Source organism: Tachyglossus aculeatus, chromosome 16, assembly GCF_015852505.1.
Source record: "Tachyglossus aculeatus isolate mTacAcu1 chromosome 16, mTacAcu1.pri, whole genome shotgun sequence".
Classification (NCBI taxonomy): Eukaryota; Metazoa; Chordata; class Mammalia; order Monotremata; family Tachyglossidae; genus Tachyglossus; species Tachyglossus aculeatus.
Window position 1 is genome coordinate 11,215,347 of NC_052081.1, and position 15,031 is coordinate 11,230,377.

The window sequence follows — 15,031 nt, forward strand, 5'->3', positions numbered from 1 at the left end:
ACACACAAACCTGAAAGACAGCTCTCTATTTTGAACTGCCCTTTCTCTCAAAGATAATGATCTTATCCCTGAGTGAGAGGATGCCCAATCCAATACGCACTGGGTACGTGGAAAAACAATCTTTGGCCACGCTGCTGTGACAGTTATATCTGCTGCCTGCCATTACTGCTTCTTGATATGACAATCTTTCCAAAGCTTCTGGTATATGTGAACAATCCCTCATCTAATTGTTAGACACCAAGCTAGTCCCATCTGCTACTGTTTCCTCCCAACAGCCCGGCTCCACCTCATTATTTAAGATTGTGCGTCAGCTGACCTCTAAAAACACTTGTTCGAATCTCCTTCCCTACTTGCATATTCCCATTTCAGTATACCAGCTGCTTTGGTATTCTGGTATCATCCATTTTTCCCCCATACCCTCTTCCCAGTAAATCTGAGTTTTCACCAGCGCTGCTTCAACACCGATCTGATTATATTGCAGGGCCTATTCTTTGGCCATTCTACTTTGCCACTTGAAAAGGCAACACCAATGAAATTGCCTGAGACCTCATGTTGGATTTGAACTAGTGTTTAATGCCATAATCATGGAGAAAGTTGGACATTTCTACAGTTTTGGAGAACCTTAATTTGGAAAGAGATTTGATGTCCCACTGACACCACATTCTGTCAATTTCCCAAAGTATCCCCAGGTTAGGATTTATGAAAGCACAGTTGTAGTAACAAATAATGTAGAATCTGAATTTTCAATTTTAAATGGGATGTATTGTTTGGTAAATTTAGATGATTTCTTTAATTTAGGGCTCTCCCTAAATTGTCTGTACTCATGAAAACTTTTGGAATTTCATAATTCAAAATATATGTCCCAGTCATTAGTGTGAATGAACAATTTTCTACTGAATTAATATTTTAATCAACAACAGTACCCTACAGAACATATACTGCTAAGCAGAGGTTATTTAAGAGGATGCGTTTCCCCCCCCCCCCCCATCAAATCTGGAATAAAAAAGCATAAATTTAGCTTTAGTGAACTGACCCTGCCTTTTAAATCTTCTCTGCCTGGCTTGGGTTACTACTGTCAAGTTGGTCAGTTTGGTAGCAGTTTCTCAAGCCAACCGAATATAAATTTTATTCTGCCATGAGTCACAAATTTATTCAAAAACAAAGAAAGTAGAAGGGGGAAGGGATTAATTCCTTCAAAATATTTGAAAAAATTAATAAGCAAGCATACAGATGACTATTCATTACAGCCACCCAATAATTGGTTGGAATGAAGAAAGAGACTGTACTGGAATTATCTCAGTGCAAAAAGCATTACAGGAAACTAAGTATGAGCTGATGTGAAGACCACCTTCTCCAAATGAAAGAGTTTTTGGGGTGACCTATGATAGATTAATGAAAAAAAATATGCAATTTCTATCAATTATCTCAACATAAACCTGCATAGTCTCTTCTGTTTTAAGATAGGTTTAAACTACACTTCACATTAAAACAGTAATTCCCTGTCTTTAGTTTTACGAAACACCCCCACTATTAAATATAGAAACAAACAAAATGCTTGATGTTTGTTCCAGAGATAGTAGGAATCACATTTACTTTGTGGTAGGAATTCCAGTAGCACAATTGATAGTTTTCAAGTTGATATAAATAAAATATTGTGTCCATCATTAGCACAGTAGACTTTCAGGCTGGTGCATAGAGGGCTCTGTACTGATATGGATCCCAAGAAAACACATTAAATATCTCTTTTAAACTGAATACAAATATAGTTCTGATTTTTGGTCAAGTTCTCAATTTCCAACCTTCCTTGAAAATGTTTGCATTAAAGATCTCAGCTATATGAATGTAAAAAGGATTTTAAATGCACAGAATTCTGAAACTGTCATCTATGCTATTAACTGTTTTGCCTACTACAAGGGCAATTTGATCTACTTACTTTTCAACTACAATAAATCACAGAAATTCTGCATTTCCACACATTTGATATCCAATTTAATTATATCACTACATTTGGAATACTGAATTTTCAAAAAGATGTAAGAGGAACTATCGTCAATCACAACTAAATAAACCCACGGCTTAATTATCCTGAAACATAATTCATTCAGAGCACATTTTGCTTCTTTGTCTCCACACCAAATTTGTCAGTTATCATTCCAAGTGCCTGCATAAGCATCTGAGGTTTTATAAATAAGCTGTTGCTATAGATCACAAAACACAAAGTATGTGTTTCTACTTGTCGAATCCTGGGCTCTTAAGGCACAAACACAAGACAACCTGCAAGTAATTATGAATTGTTTTGCAGATTCAACATAGAACTATGGACTGACAAAAAGCCTAAGGAAAACCAAGGTAACATACCAGCCTGCACTTGGGAAGCCCTATACACACACACACACAAATGTTGTCACAAATTTCTTCACCCTAAGCAATCTGCTATCCAACGATGCAAAGATAAAAGTAAGGGCCAAATTTCAGAACATCATGCCTTTTGGGAGTACAGAGTTCGTAACACCTAGGAATCAAGCTTCTTAAAGATTTGAGACCTGGACCATTACAGTAAACACAGTCAACTTTTTGAGCAGTTTTACTTATGAGCAGGGTCACTTATGAGCCCTATTTAACGTCAACCGGTAGGAAAAGGTTACCAACAATGACTTTCTGAAATCCAGTCACTTCAGCAGCATTGAGCTCACTGCAGTTCAGTGTCATTGGATGGGACAAGAATGGTTAACAGCAGGATTCTCATGCAGTGGAGGCATGGAGGGCTAAAAGATACAAACAAGCAGGAAGGATAGAATAAACGTTTAAAAGGCATAAGGAAGGAACAGTCACAATCCCACAATATAATAGTGGTCTGTGGAGAGACCAAAGCTGCAGAAAATTTGTCAGGCAGCCAAGAGGATAGGGAGCAGGATGAATAAACCAAAAGGTGTGGTCTCGAAAAAAGTGAATTACTCTGCCAGGGGCCAAAGTATTATATTGCCAGGAATTATCTTTATGTGCACCCAATTTGGCATGGACTGCAAGTCCTGCATCTGGTTTTTTTGGTCAATACCCCACTTGCATGGTTAGTATTTCAATGTCAGAAGAGTCACCTTCAAAAGTGAAAGCCAGCTTGGATCTGAGTGCTTTAAATGCAGCTTTAACATATGTGTACCTTTCCAAGGAAAAGCACATTACCACTAACAGAACACACAATCACAAGTTCACCTGCAGATGACTTGAAAATAGAGGCTCTGCTACTTCATTTTACTCAGTGTGTATCTTTTATCAATTATTAGGAAGAATTACCTGGAAGCAGTAATTCTTTTTGATTCTTCATTTTAAGACTACTGACCAATATCTGCAGTTGATAGAAATTAAGAGAACTACAAACAGAATTCAAAATGGCACAACGCAATCTCAAATTCATATCATTTAGAACGTAAAAATTTGACTTTCATTTTCAACTCCCTTTTCCTCCTCACAAAATTAATTCACTTGAAATCCTGGTGAATTGTAAAAAAAAAAAAAAACAACAAAAAAACCCCCAACCCAAAACAACTTTGCCATCAGCATTCAAAACCCCAGCCTGAGCTGTCATGGCTGAGAGGACAGAAATCTGCTTGGAGCTATGAAAGAACCCAACTGAATTTGTGGCGTCTCAGTCTATGAATGTGTAAGCACTTCATCTGTTTGGGAAAATACAATGTGCTGGGAGGAGGGGGGTAAAGGAGGCTGCATATGTGATGGCCTTAGATAGGCTATATAGCAGGCTAGTGGCAGAGCCACTGTGCAGTTGTTTTTTAAGTGTTTTATTAAATATTAGGCACCTCTGCATTCAAAGGTGCAAAGGTCATTACTACTTGTGGTCATGGGACTCTTAGCCTTGCAGCAGAGTTCTTGGAAGCCACTGATCGAAGAAAATCATTTGTGTCCCCGATTGATTGTGTCCTGCCAAAAACTGTAGCTATACATTGGGATGGAAACCTAGATTGACTGACCACAGCTGGGATACATTTTCTATTAAACCAACCTTTCTTATGGGAAGGGAACGGGCCTGCTAATTCTGTTGTACTGTACTCTCCCAAACATTTAGTATTAGTGCTCTGCACATAGTAAGCACTCAGTAAATACAATGGATTGATTGTTTTTATCAAGTTCATAGAAGGAAACAAAACTGAATACTTACTGGGCTAGACAGTGCTACTAATGCTAATGATCTCACTACAGAGTTAGAGTATTATTAGTGCTAAAGTTTATACAACTCTAAATTATTCAGAAGCTGATTAGATATTTGATGGATTACTTATTCCTTCCTCTTTGTTAATACTTTCCCACTTGCTTTTTGTTGTTTTTATTCATCTTTCAACCTCAAAGATAGACAGGAACAGAAAACTATGCAAATGTAACCAGTTAGTTGAATACTTCCTCCCTATAAAAATACATTATGAGAGCTCCTAAGAATTTGAAATTACTGGCTAAAGAGAGGTTGCAGAATTATCAATGGATTTTATTTATCTAGGTCACCCCTGCCAGTAATTTCAAATAATTAAGACTCTATGTACTCCAGAGTCTTCTGGAGCAGAAGAAACGTTTCAGCTGGACCTGAAATTTCAGTGATGTTTTCATTCTTGCTTGTATGATCACAGAGCCCTATTGAGGTGTTCATAATTTAGTTTGATAATTTAAAAAAAAATTCAGACATACCCAACTGACTAAAACAAGGAGCAATTGATCAGGACAGGACCCATTTTTCATACCTCTTCATCCTTAACATTCACATCCACTTTTTTTGATTTGATGGCTTTTGTTACATGGTCAATGTTGTTTTCCCTGCAGTAATCAAATATGTTCTTGTCTTCCTCCCTAATTGGGGTGAAAAACAAAAAGATGTGTTCCTATTAGATCCACACACAAATATGATACAGTTTAAACATAAGCTGCTTTTTGCAGATGCATGCACAATGATATCATTGATGTGAAACAGATTTCTGATAGTTTACATGTCAACCAATGATTTCTCTATCATAACACAGCCCAATCTATTTCCAAGGAACAGAAATGCTATCAGAGTATTGAGAGGAAAAAAAAATCCATCTGCTTCAACAAGAACACTACTACATTTTCCCAGTACTCATTTTATGTGTAGATGACTCCATACCTCAATCTTAGGCATTTTCTACATAATGCACTAAGTCGAGGGCACAAAATGAGAAAACACACAGAAGGGAAAGTGCTTGTGGTGGTTAACTTCTCCAAGTTATTGTTAACTTATGGGCTTGAAAGGAGACTGGTAAATCTCATTCTTGCAGTGTACTGCTGTTTTGGTATTTAAAATCCTGTTTTTATTTAAGCACTTATGTCCAAGGATAGTTTATTATTAGAGGCAATATCCAAGAAGTGGAAATGAGGGAGCAGAAGAAGAGTTAGAAATTCGGGGCTTATCAGCATATTACATAATTTGCTATAGCAAAGCCAGAATCAAAACTGTGAAGTGACTGATACACTGGAAACCTAGGAAAGTAAATTCCAATTCTTTCATTATGACGAAAGAATACTGTTTAAAATGATTAAAACAAAAACATTTTCCCCAGGTAAATTTTTACTCATAATTCTACATCATTTCCCATACCACCTATGCCCCCTGAATCTAGCTACCCAACTCTGCCCTCTGACTGCAACTATAAATGGCATATCCCATTTTACAAAGCCTAACCAACTCCCTTCCACTCCAAAAGTGAAAGTGACTCCTGAACTCACACCTTAGCACCCTACACACAGCAACATTATAAATCCTGAAAATAGTTACTTTTTCTTTTTTGTTTAGTTGTCAATAAATCTGTTCTTCTTTATATAATCTTTACTTAATTATGTAACTGGGTACACAATGTCTTTTTCAAGATGTACATTTCTGGAGGTTAGGGGTCATGTCTGCTTAACTCACTTTTTATAGTGCCCAGCACATGCAATGATCCCTGAGCATGTAATGAATATTATCTGATGGTGATATAACATGTCATTAATCCAAATAATGTCATTGAAAATGATTCAGTAAAGTCTCATCATATTGCACTGAAAACACTTCCTAAAATCTCATATTCACTACAGCTGTCAGATTACTTAATTGTGCAGTCCAGTGGCATTGTAAAATTTCTTGCTGGAAGAATTTGGGTTTTTTTTTTTTTTTAGATGCCAAAGTGTTAAACATGGTATAACTGGCTCATATTCCTTCAGGCAAGAAATGATGTAATGTAATCTATCCTGTGCATTTTTTTTAATGTCACACTTGGGGATGGTTCTGCTCCTTAACATGTTTAAATACAACTAAGCCTCATTTCAATTAACTTTCACACAGATTTAAATCATACCTTAATGCAGATTAATCAGAAATAATACTTACGCTACACTCTGAAAAAGGGAAACAGTTCCCCAATCCACCTTCAGAGAACTGTAAATACTTCAGTGGAGCTATATTTAGATTGTTGTGAATCTTTATCTGTTTAAAGTTAAAAATGTAACCCTAGTACAACATTTCTTCTCCTTGGAAATGTTTTAAGAATGTTAGAATAACATCCTAATCTGAAAAACCAAGCAATGGAATCTGTCCTAACTACGTAGTTCAGGCTATTCAACCGCTTGATACATTGCTCAGCACTCAGGAAGCACTCAACAAATATCAGTGATTGACTGATTATTTCAAATAAAACATATAAAATTTTTGTCATCAATTTAAAGATTTATTTAATTATTACGTGTTTAATTTAATGTGGCCCTTGAGACAAAGCAATGACCAAACCTGTAATAGACACCCTCAAGAAATGGGCTCAACATACAGGAACTCCAAGCCAGGATTTGGCCCTTGTGAAAATGTTCACTGATTCTTTCCTTTGAAGTGGGGTAACAGTAGATTAGGCTGCCTATGTAATCAAATCAATGGTTTGATTTAATTTGTAGCCATACTGTTTTATTTTCCATATAATGGAGGTAATCCTTAGAATCTGAATAGGGCAGTCAGGCACAGAAAGAGCCCCCTCGTAGTTCTCAAATAAAAATGACAATGAAAAAAAGGGGATGATCAGGGCTAAAAATGTGAATCTTCCAAGCAATATAAAAAAGGTGAGGACACAGCAGAACAAGGAAGGCTCAGTTTGGTAACTTCTTAGTTTAATTTCCTCAATTTTTATGTGCCTTATATAAATCATGATTCATTCTTCAGATCTCAGCTTCATTTTTCCCCCCCTGACTGTAGTGAAACAGTTGGGGGGAGGGAGAAAGAGAGAGAGAAACTACTGATACAAAGCTCTTGCTGAAGGAAAAGGGCCATGACTTACTTTCTCTGCTGTCCAGTCAACTGAAAAGCACTGCTGATAAAGATCACCCCTCCTTTGTGGGCACATTTCTAATTCCAGGTTCCCTACCTTGGACGCATGACAAGAAGTTGTCAACTTGAAAGGTAAAGGATTGATATTTCTGTCCAAACGTGATGTTGGGAGACATTGCTCTGCCTTCTTCTTTGATATCAATCAACAGTGATCTTCCATATCTATTTAGTATGCCAAATACAAACCACCAAAGGCTAATGTAGTCTTTTAAAAAAATACTCTTATTAAATGTTCTATTGTGACTACTCTATCGATATTTTACAAGTTGCTATAGAAGTCTCTCTACATTTTTAATGAAAAGACCAGGCAGAACTTCAATTTTCACAACAGTGAGATGAGTATGAGTGCATTAGTTTTACCAATATTTCCTTCTGCTGATGAACACAGGCTCAATCCGTTTTCACAATCTTGCCTGCTGGGGAAAGACAGTTCTCTTTATATATGCTTTTAGCAGCTGTGGTAGGCATTGTTTTGGTTTGGGAGAAGGAAAGCCCACCATGACCTGGACACCTCCCTAGAGAATGAAGGGGATGAGCCTCCCTCCTAGGAGACAAGTGGGGTGTAGCACATTGCTAAGTGCACAAGCAGCTTCTGCCCACACTGGTTTGTAGCTACAGACAGAACCAAGACTAGAATCCAGTTCCCCTGATTCCCTCTGCACTGCTCTTCCCACGGGATCAACAAGATTAGATTTGTAGACACATATGCACACACTCTCATTTACAAATAAAAAAACAGACTTCCATATACCTATATCTATATCTACGAACAAATAATTCACAAATTAATTTAAAAACAAACAGCCAGGTGCAGATATGCAAATACCACACACAAATGCAAAACAGACTATACACTCCTACAAACACTGACAGACTTAATGGTCCACACAGTTCAGTATTCTGTCTCCAACAGTAGCAGCAAAAGAACTGTTGCAGAACTGGTGATGGTTGGCTTCTCTGACATCTATCCTCATGGTTATGAATGCTACCAACTTCTGCCAAGCTTCTCCATTCAATACAGAGCATGGACATTTCTAACATATAAAACCTCTATGAACATTTTGCTTTTTTGCATTAGGCAATTTTCTTCGGTAGCAAATTCTACTGGCTTACCACATCTTTGTAAATAAGTTTTTCCCTAGGTTTCTCCTGAATCTACAAGTTTCAATCTTCAATTGCTACCCCCTCATACTGGTGCAGTAGGATTTGGGGACAATACCATGTTAGCTCTGCTCGCACCCAGGCTGTGGGATCCTAATCTTTTTCGGTCTACCCTTAGGCAGAAGTGGCTCTACCTCCTTGATTATTTTAGTTATCCTTCCTCTGTACCTCTTTCAGTTCTGTACATTCTTCCTAAAATCACTCGATGATATTCATTGAGCACTTACTATGTGCGGAGCGCTGACCTAAACGTGTAGGAGAGTACAATACAACAGAATCAGTGGACAATGTGCTGAACAGAACAAGAGGCAAGTATCCCCATCGCAAACACAAGGAAGAACTCTGCATTTTGTCTGATTTTCTAATACTCTACATGATGATGATGAGCATATATTTGCTCTTTTGGCTGCAGCTGCACATTAGGCCAATAATTTGAGGGAACAGTCTACAATGACTCCAATATCTCTTCCTGAAACACAACTAATAGCTAGGAACGCATCATCATGAAGCTGGAGCTTGAATTATTTTTCCTTAGCTGCATTACCTTATATTTGCTCATCCTCAACCTCATCTGCAAATTTTCTACCCACTCACGCAGCTTCATGAGACCTCCCTGCAGTTTATTCCCATTTGCATGGCACTTCATCACCTGGAAGGGCTTCGTGTCATTTGCAAACCTGGAGATTTCATCACACAGTCCTTTAAGAGAACGTTAAATAAAATCAGCCCTTAACACAGATTCAAGGAGGATCCCACTATTTATACTTCTCCAACTAGAAAAGTGGCTATTTATTTCTATCCTTGTTTCTATTCCCCTAACATGTTGTCTATGGCTGAAAGAACACTTCCCTCTATAACCCATGATTATAACTTTGTTTAAAAAGCTTTGCTGTGCGCAATCTTGTCAAAGGACTCTTGAAATTGTCCATATGTTCTGTCTATTGGTTTCCCTCTAACCACATACTTATAAGATCCTCTCAAAACCTCACGCAGATCAGTGAGGTCTGATTTCCCCATAATAATAATAATAGTAATAATAAAAATGATTGTTTGCTTAACACTTATTAGATCCCACACACTGTACAAGATAATCAGGTCAGACATGGTTCCTGTCTGACGTGGAGCTCACAGTCCATTTTACAGATGAGGAATCTGAGTCACACAGAAGTTAAGTGACTTGACCAAGGTCTCAGAGCAGGCAAGTGGCAGAACCAGAATTAGAGCCTGACCTAGTAGAAAGTGCAGACCCTCAACTTGATTTTAAATTCTACCATTTTGCCAGATACACAAGTGGGACTTGACTTTCTCTAATAACTAGAGTAATCTATGGAATCTTCTTACAGTGGGAACAGCACTGGTGACTTGCAGGTTTTTCAGTACAGTGGCTATATGTGACAATAGGTGATAAAGTCTTTGAAGGAATTTTACAACCTCCCCTCCAGATTCTTTCAGAGCCCTGGGATGGCTCCCATCCCATCTAGTTTTATCAATCAATCCATGGTATTTATTTTATGCTTTGTACAAGAGTACTAAACTACGTGCTTGGGAGAGTATAATACAGTTGGCAGACTCAATCCCTACATTCAAGGAGTTTACAGTCTAATGGGGCTATAATTATCAATTTGGTCTAAAACAATCTGGGTGCTTTGGCACAATTTGAACGAATAACTGTGATCTATTATGAAAAATCAATTTGGGTGTAAATTTTCCTAAGCAAAGACCACAGAATTATTTGAGCCTTACTAACTCTGTTGTATCGTACTCTCCCAGGTTCTTACAACAGTGTTCTACACACAATAAGTGCCCAGTAGCATTGACACAAAGATGATCTACTTTTCATAATACAATTCTTGCTGTATAATCATAATCTCATCTTTTTTGAGTTATCTAGCCAATCTTAATTATTTTAGCGTCTGTCTCTCCCTCTATACTTTCAGCTCTTTGAAGGCAAGGATCATGCCTACTAACTCCACTGTACCCTCCCACATCTGGTAGAGTGTTCTGTAAAGATACTACTGATTGATTTATTTGCTATCTTGTAGTTTCAGGGAGTCACAGGCTTCAATAGCAGTGAAGCTCCCAAATGATGGCAAGTTCCCACTGTCCCACCTTAGCCTTAGCACTACCCAGTCCTCTGTCATGGTCACTGTCCCAGGCAGGGTCCCCTTAGTCCAACAAGCACTCCCCTGCCTCTCCCCCCACTGCCCCACCACCAGTCTCTCCTCCTCACCCCCACCCCCCAACCCAGCCGACATCTTGGACCTTTCTCCCATGGGGTTCTAAAGGGAGGTCCTTCAAGCCTCTAGCATCAACTCCAGGAAATGGCAGGGTCATCAGCTTCCTGATGGGCTCCAACTCCGGCACTCTGCCTAGGTCTCTGTGGCCATCTGGGTATTAACTGAGTTTCACTTTACATTATTGGCATTCATGTCTTTATTGTACTCTGAGACAAAGGGCAGTCTGTTTCCCCAAACACAAATGCACCCGGCACCCAACCCCCATTCTGAGCAGCCTACACAGGGATCCATAAAATTGACTAAAATGATATATTAAAAATGGTGATAAACACACAAACTAGTTACATGAGCCAAAACATGGCAAATACATACCAAATAAATTTTGGGGAATTTGATTCTTTTATGTACACATATGTAAATTCTTAATTTTCAAAAATAAAACCTTTTCCACACTACTCCACATTTAGGCACGTAGTACTAACAAACTATAGATTTGGGCAAGTCACTTCACTTCTCTGTGCCTCGGTTACCTCATCTGTAAAATGGGGATTAAGCCTGTGAGCCCCCCCGTGGGACAACCTGATCACCTTGTAACCTCCCCGGGGCTTAGAACAGTGTTTTGCACATAGTAAGCACATTATTATTATTATTATTGTTTGCCTCTTCCTATCTTGCCTCTCAGATTTCTTACTACAACCCAGCCCGCACATTTTGCTCCTCTAATGCCAACCTACTCACTGAACTTCGAGCTCGTATATCTCGCCGCCAACCTCTTGTCTATGTCCGATCTCTGGCCTGGAACGTCCTCCTTTGTCATATCCAACAGATGATCACTCTCCCCACTCCAAAGCCTTATTAAAAACACATCTCCAAGAAGCCTTCCCCAACTAAGCCTTCACTTGGATTTGCACCCTTAATTCACCCTACCCTCAGCCCTACAGCACTTATGTACAGATCCATAATTTATTTATTTATATTAAAGTCTGTCACCCCATCCAGGCTGTTAGCACCTTGTGGGCAGAGGAAGTGTCTACCAACTCTGTAATAGTGAATTATCCCAAGTGCCTTAATACAATGCTCTGAAAATAGTTAGTGCTCAAAAAGTACTGACGATGATGTTTTACAGTGTTTTACATACCAATAAATATGACTGACTGATCTGCCATTCCCTATGCTAAATGGAAATGTGCTTTAATCTCCCTATTCAAGCAAGGTGCTTAAGCCAAAGTAAACTTTGCAACATGCCAACCCGCCTTGTGATTCCAGAGGGGAGGTGCCTCAGATTAACAACCGGACATATAATGTCTGAGAATCTTTCAGGGCAGAAATGTCCCATTCTGCCCCATTTGCACATTAGGGGTGCTTTACTGTAACCATCTGCACAGACAGTCTTTCCCATTCAAAACCCTCCTAAATAGCCAAGGTTAATGAACCCCAAAGGTGCCCAGGTAATTTATTAGTACTATCCCAAGTCTTACAGATTTTTCACTCCCCCAGTTATCTCAATCACGTAGTGCAGAGTACTGTACTGGTCACTGGAAGAGTACAATAGAGTTAGTAGACATGATTCCTGTCAATCAGTTAATCAACTTTATTGGGCTCTTACTCTGTGCAGAGCACTGCACTACGCACTGGGGAGAGTACAAAACAACAGAGTTGGTAGACCAGATCCCTGTCCACAACAGTCTTGCAGTCTAGAGGGGGGAGGCTAGAGGCAATGCTTGGATTAATGAGGTAGCTGTTTGGATGGAGAGGAAAGGGTGGATTTAAGCGATGTTGTGAAGATGGGACTGACAGCACTTGGTGGCAGATTGAAAGTGTGAGTTAAAGAGAGAGATGAGTCGAGGATAATGTCAAGGTTACGGGCTGAGAGACAAGGAGGATGGTGGTGCTGTCTACAGTGATGAAAGAGTAAGAGGAGGATAGGGTTTGGGTGGAGTTTATAGTGCAGAGACCAAATGCTTAGGTGACACTTTTAATAACAGTACTTCAGAGGTAAGTAAAAGTGATTTTCACACTGATTTTTTTTGTAAAATGCTTAGTTCAGCCTTAGAATGTCTGTTTGGGGAGGGGGAGAGGCATAATCGTACTTCATTTTCACGTGGTATGCCCAAAGTCATGGAGGCACCACAGTGTTCCATCCCCCTCTGCAATTCCCAGGCACTCTCAGGAGCCTAAACCTCATAACTGGCAAGCAAAAGCAGTAATAACAGTAATATTAATAATGATACATCTTGGTTTCATATAATGCTTTTTCTCCACAGAACTCGGAGTCCCTAAATAATAAAGTCCAGAAGATTCATTCATTCAATCGTATTTATTGAGCGCTTACTGTGTGCAGAGCACTGTACTAAGAGCTTGGGAAGTACAGGTTGGCAACATATAGAGACGGTCCCTACCCAACAGCGGGATCACAGTCTAGAAGGGGGAGACAGACAACAAAACAAAACATATTAACAAAATAAAATAAATAGAATAAATATGTACAAGTAAAATAGAGTAATAAATACGTACAAACATATATACATATATACAGGTGCTGTGGAGAGGGGAAGGAGGTAAGGTGGGGGGATGGGGAGGAAGGGGAGAGGAAGGAGGGGGTTCAGTCTGGGAAGGCCTCCTGGAGGAGGTGAGCTCTCAGTAGGCCTTTGAAGGGAGGAAGAGAGCTAGCTTGGCGGATGTGCAGAGGGAGGGCACTCCAGGCCAGGGGGATGATTCCCCCTTTAGACTGAAGCTCATTGTGGGCAGGGAATTTATCTACCAACTCTGTTAGACTGTACTCTCAGTACAGTGCTCTGCACACAGTAAGCGCTCAATAAATACAATTGGTTGATTGAAAAAAACTGTAACTGGCAGAACTTTAAAATGGTTCATTAAAGTTTTCTTCAGGAGGAAGCTAGAAAGATTATTAAATGGGAAATTATACATTTACTTTCTCCTTGGGTTCAAGTTATTTCAGCAAAGTTAGAGGCACCTACTATAATACTAGCAATAATAATAATAACACTAATTATTATTATGCTATTCGTTAAGCACATATTATATGCCAAGCACTGAGATAGCTAGATTGATGAAATACAATCAGATCAAGTTGTTGCCAACTTGTACTTCCCAACTGCTTAGTACAGTGCTCTGCACACAGTAAGCACTCAATAAATATGATTGATTGATTGATCAGACACAGTCTCTGTCCTCCATACGTTAAATCTCTAAGTAAAGAGAGGAAGGCCTTTGCTAATACTGCTGTGATTGCTCTCATTTGTTGACTTAGCCTTTATCTGAGATTCATTGCTACACATGTGTTTGAAGGATGACACTTTGCCTAGGAGGGCCAGTGAACAGCAAACAGGTGGCCCTGGCAGTCTGTTTGGCATTATTCCACTGAGCATTCTCAAGTTAAAATGAAGCATGTTAGAGAGAAGGTGAGTAAGGGGATCCAAGAGACTTTGCAACAGTTACTGTTTATGTCAAGGTCCTCTTGCCCGTGGGACCCATTTTCACATAATCTATAATTATCTCTTCGCTTTAATCGCCTCGTCACTCTTGAGGTTCTCCTGGGTCCGGGAAGAGGAAAAGCTCATTAACTGAACCTTTTCTCCTCTCTCCAGCCACCCATAGCTTTTAATTGCTTGGTGTTGTTATTATCTAGCAGTGCAACTGGGATCATTTTCATAAGAAAGGGAGGTAGGAAGGAGGAAGGGAGCTAAGTGTCCCTGAGGTATGGACCACAGACAAACCTTTGCTTTCTCAATTATTTATGCCAGCTGAGGTTTTACGGGCTGAATAAATCCATAACTCAAGTTCATTCTGAGCAGTCAGGTTCCCGAGGGGGGAGTTACCCACTTGCCTATACACTCTTGTGCAGTCCTCTGAGAGTAACCAGGACGTAACAAGACATGTGTCATCCAATTCCCCACCCACAGTCCAAGCGTTAGCCCAGTTCTGAGGGTGACCAGCACAGTGACAAAAACAGAGCCAAGCAGATGCAGTTAAAGGTTGTTACACCTTCAAGTGCTAAGAGGGGAGAAAGAAAAATGTTGTTCTAAAGGGACGTGCTTATTCAAAGCCTGAAATTCCTAATACAAATAAAAACCATATTAATAATAAAAACGAAATGCCTATAATGATGACTTAAAATACTTGCTGCAACTAAACTGGTGTGACAGTGTGAAACAAAACAAGACTGGAAATCAAGAGACTGGGTTCTATGCCTAGCCCTGTCACTAGCTGGCTGGGTGTCTTCAGGAAAATCACAACCTCCCAGAGCCTG

At 39.3% G+C, this 15,031-nt stretch overlaps 1 protein-coding gene across 1 annotated transcript in view; it reads right to left on the reverse strand.

Moving 5' to 3' along the window:
* ACBD6 (acyl-CoA binding domain containing 6) overlaps positions 1-15,031 on the reverse strand; it is a 115,433-nt gene that overhangs the window by 59,864 nt on the left and 40,538 nt on the right. The window contains exon 5 of the mRNA XM_038758597.1: positions 4,743-4,848. Coding sequence (XP_038614525.1) covers positions 4,743-4,848 — 106 coding nt within the window. The remainder of the gene's footprint in view (positions 1-4,742; positions 4,849-15,031) is intronic.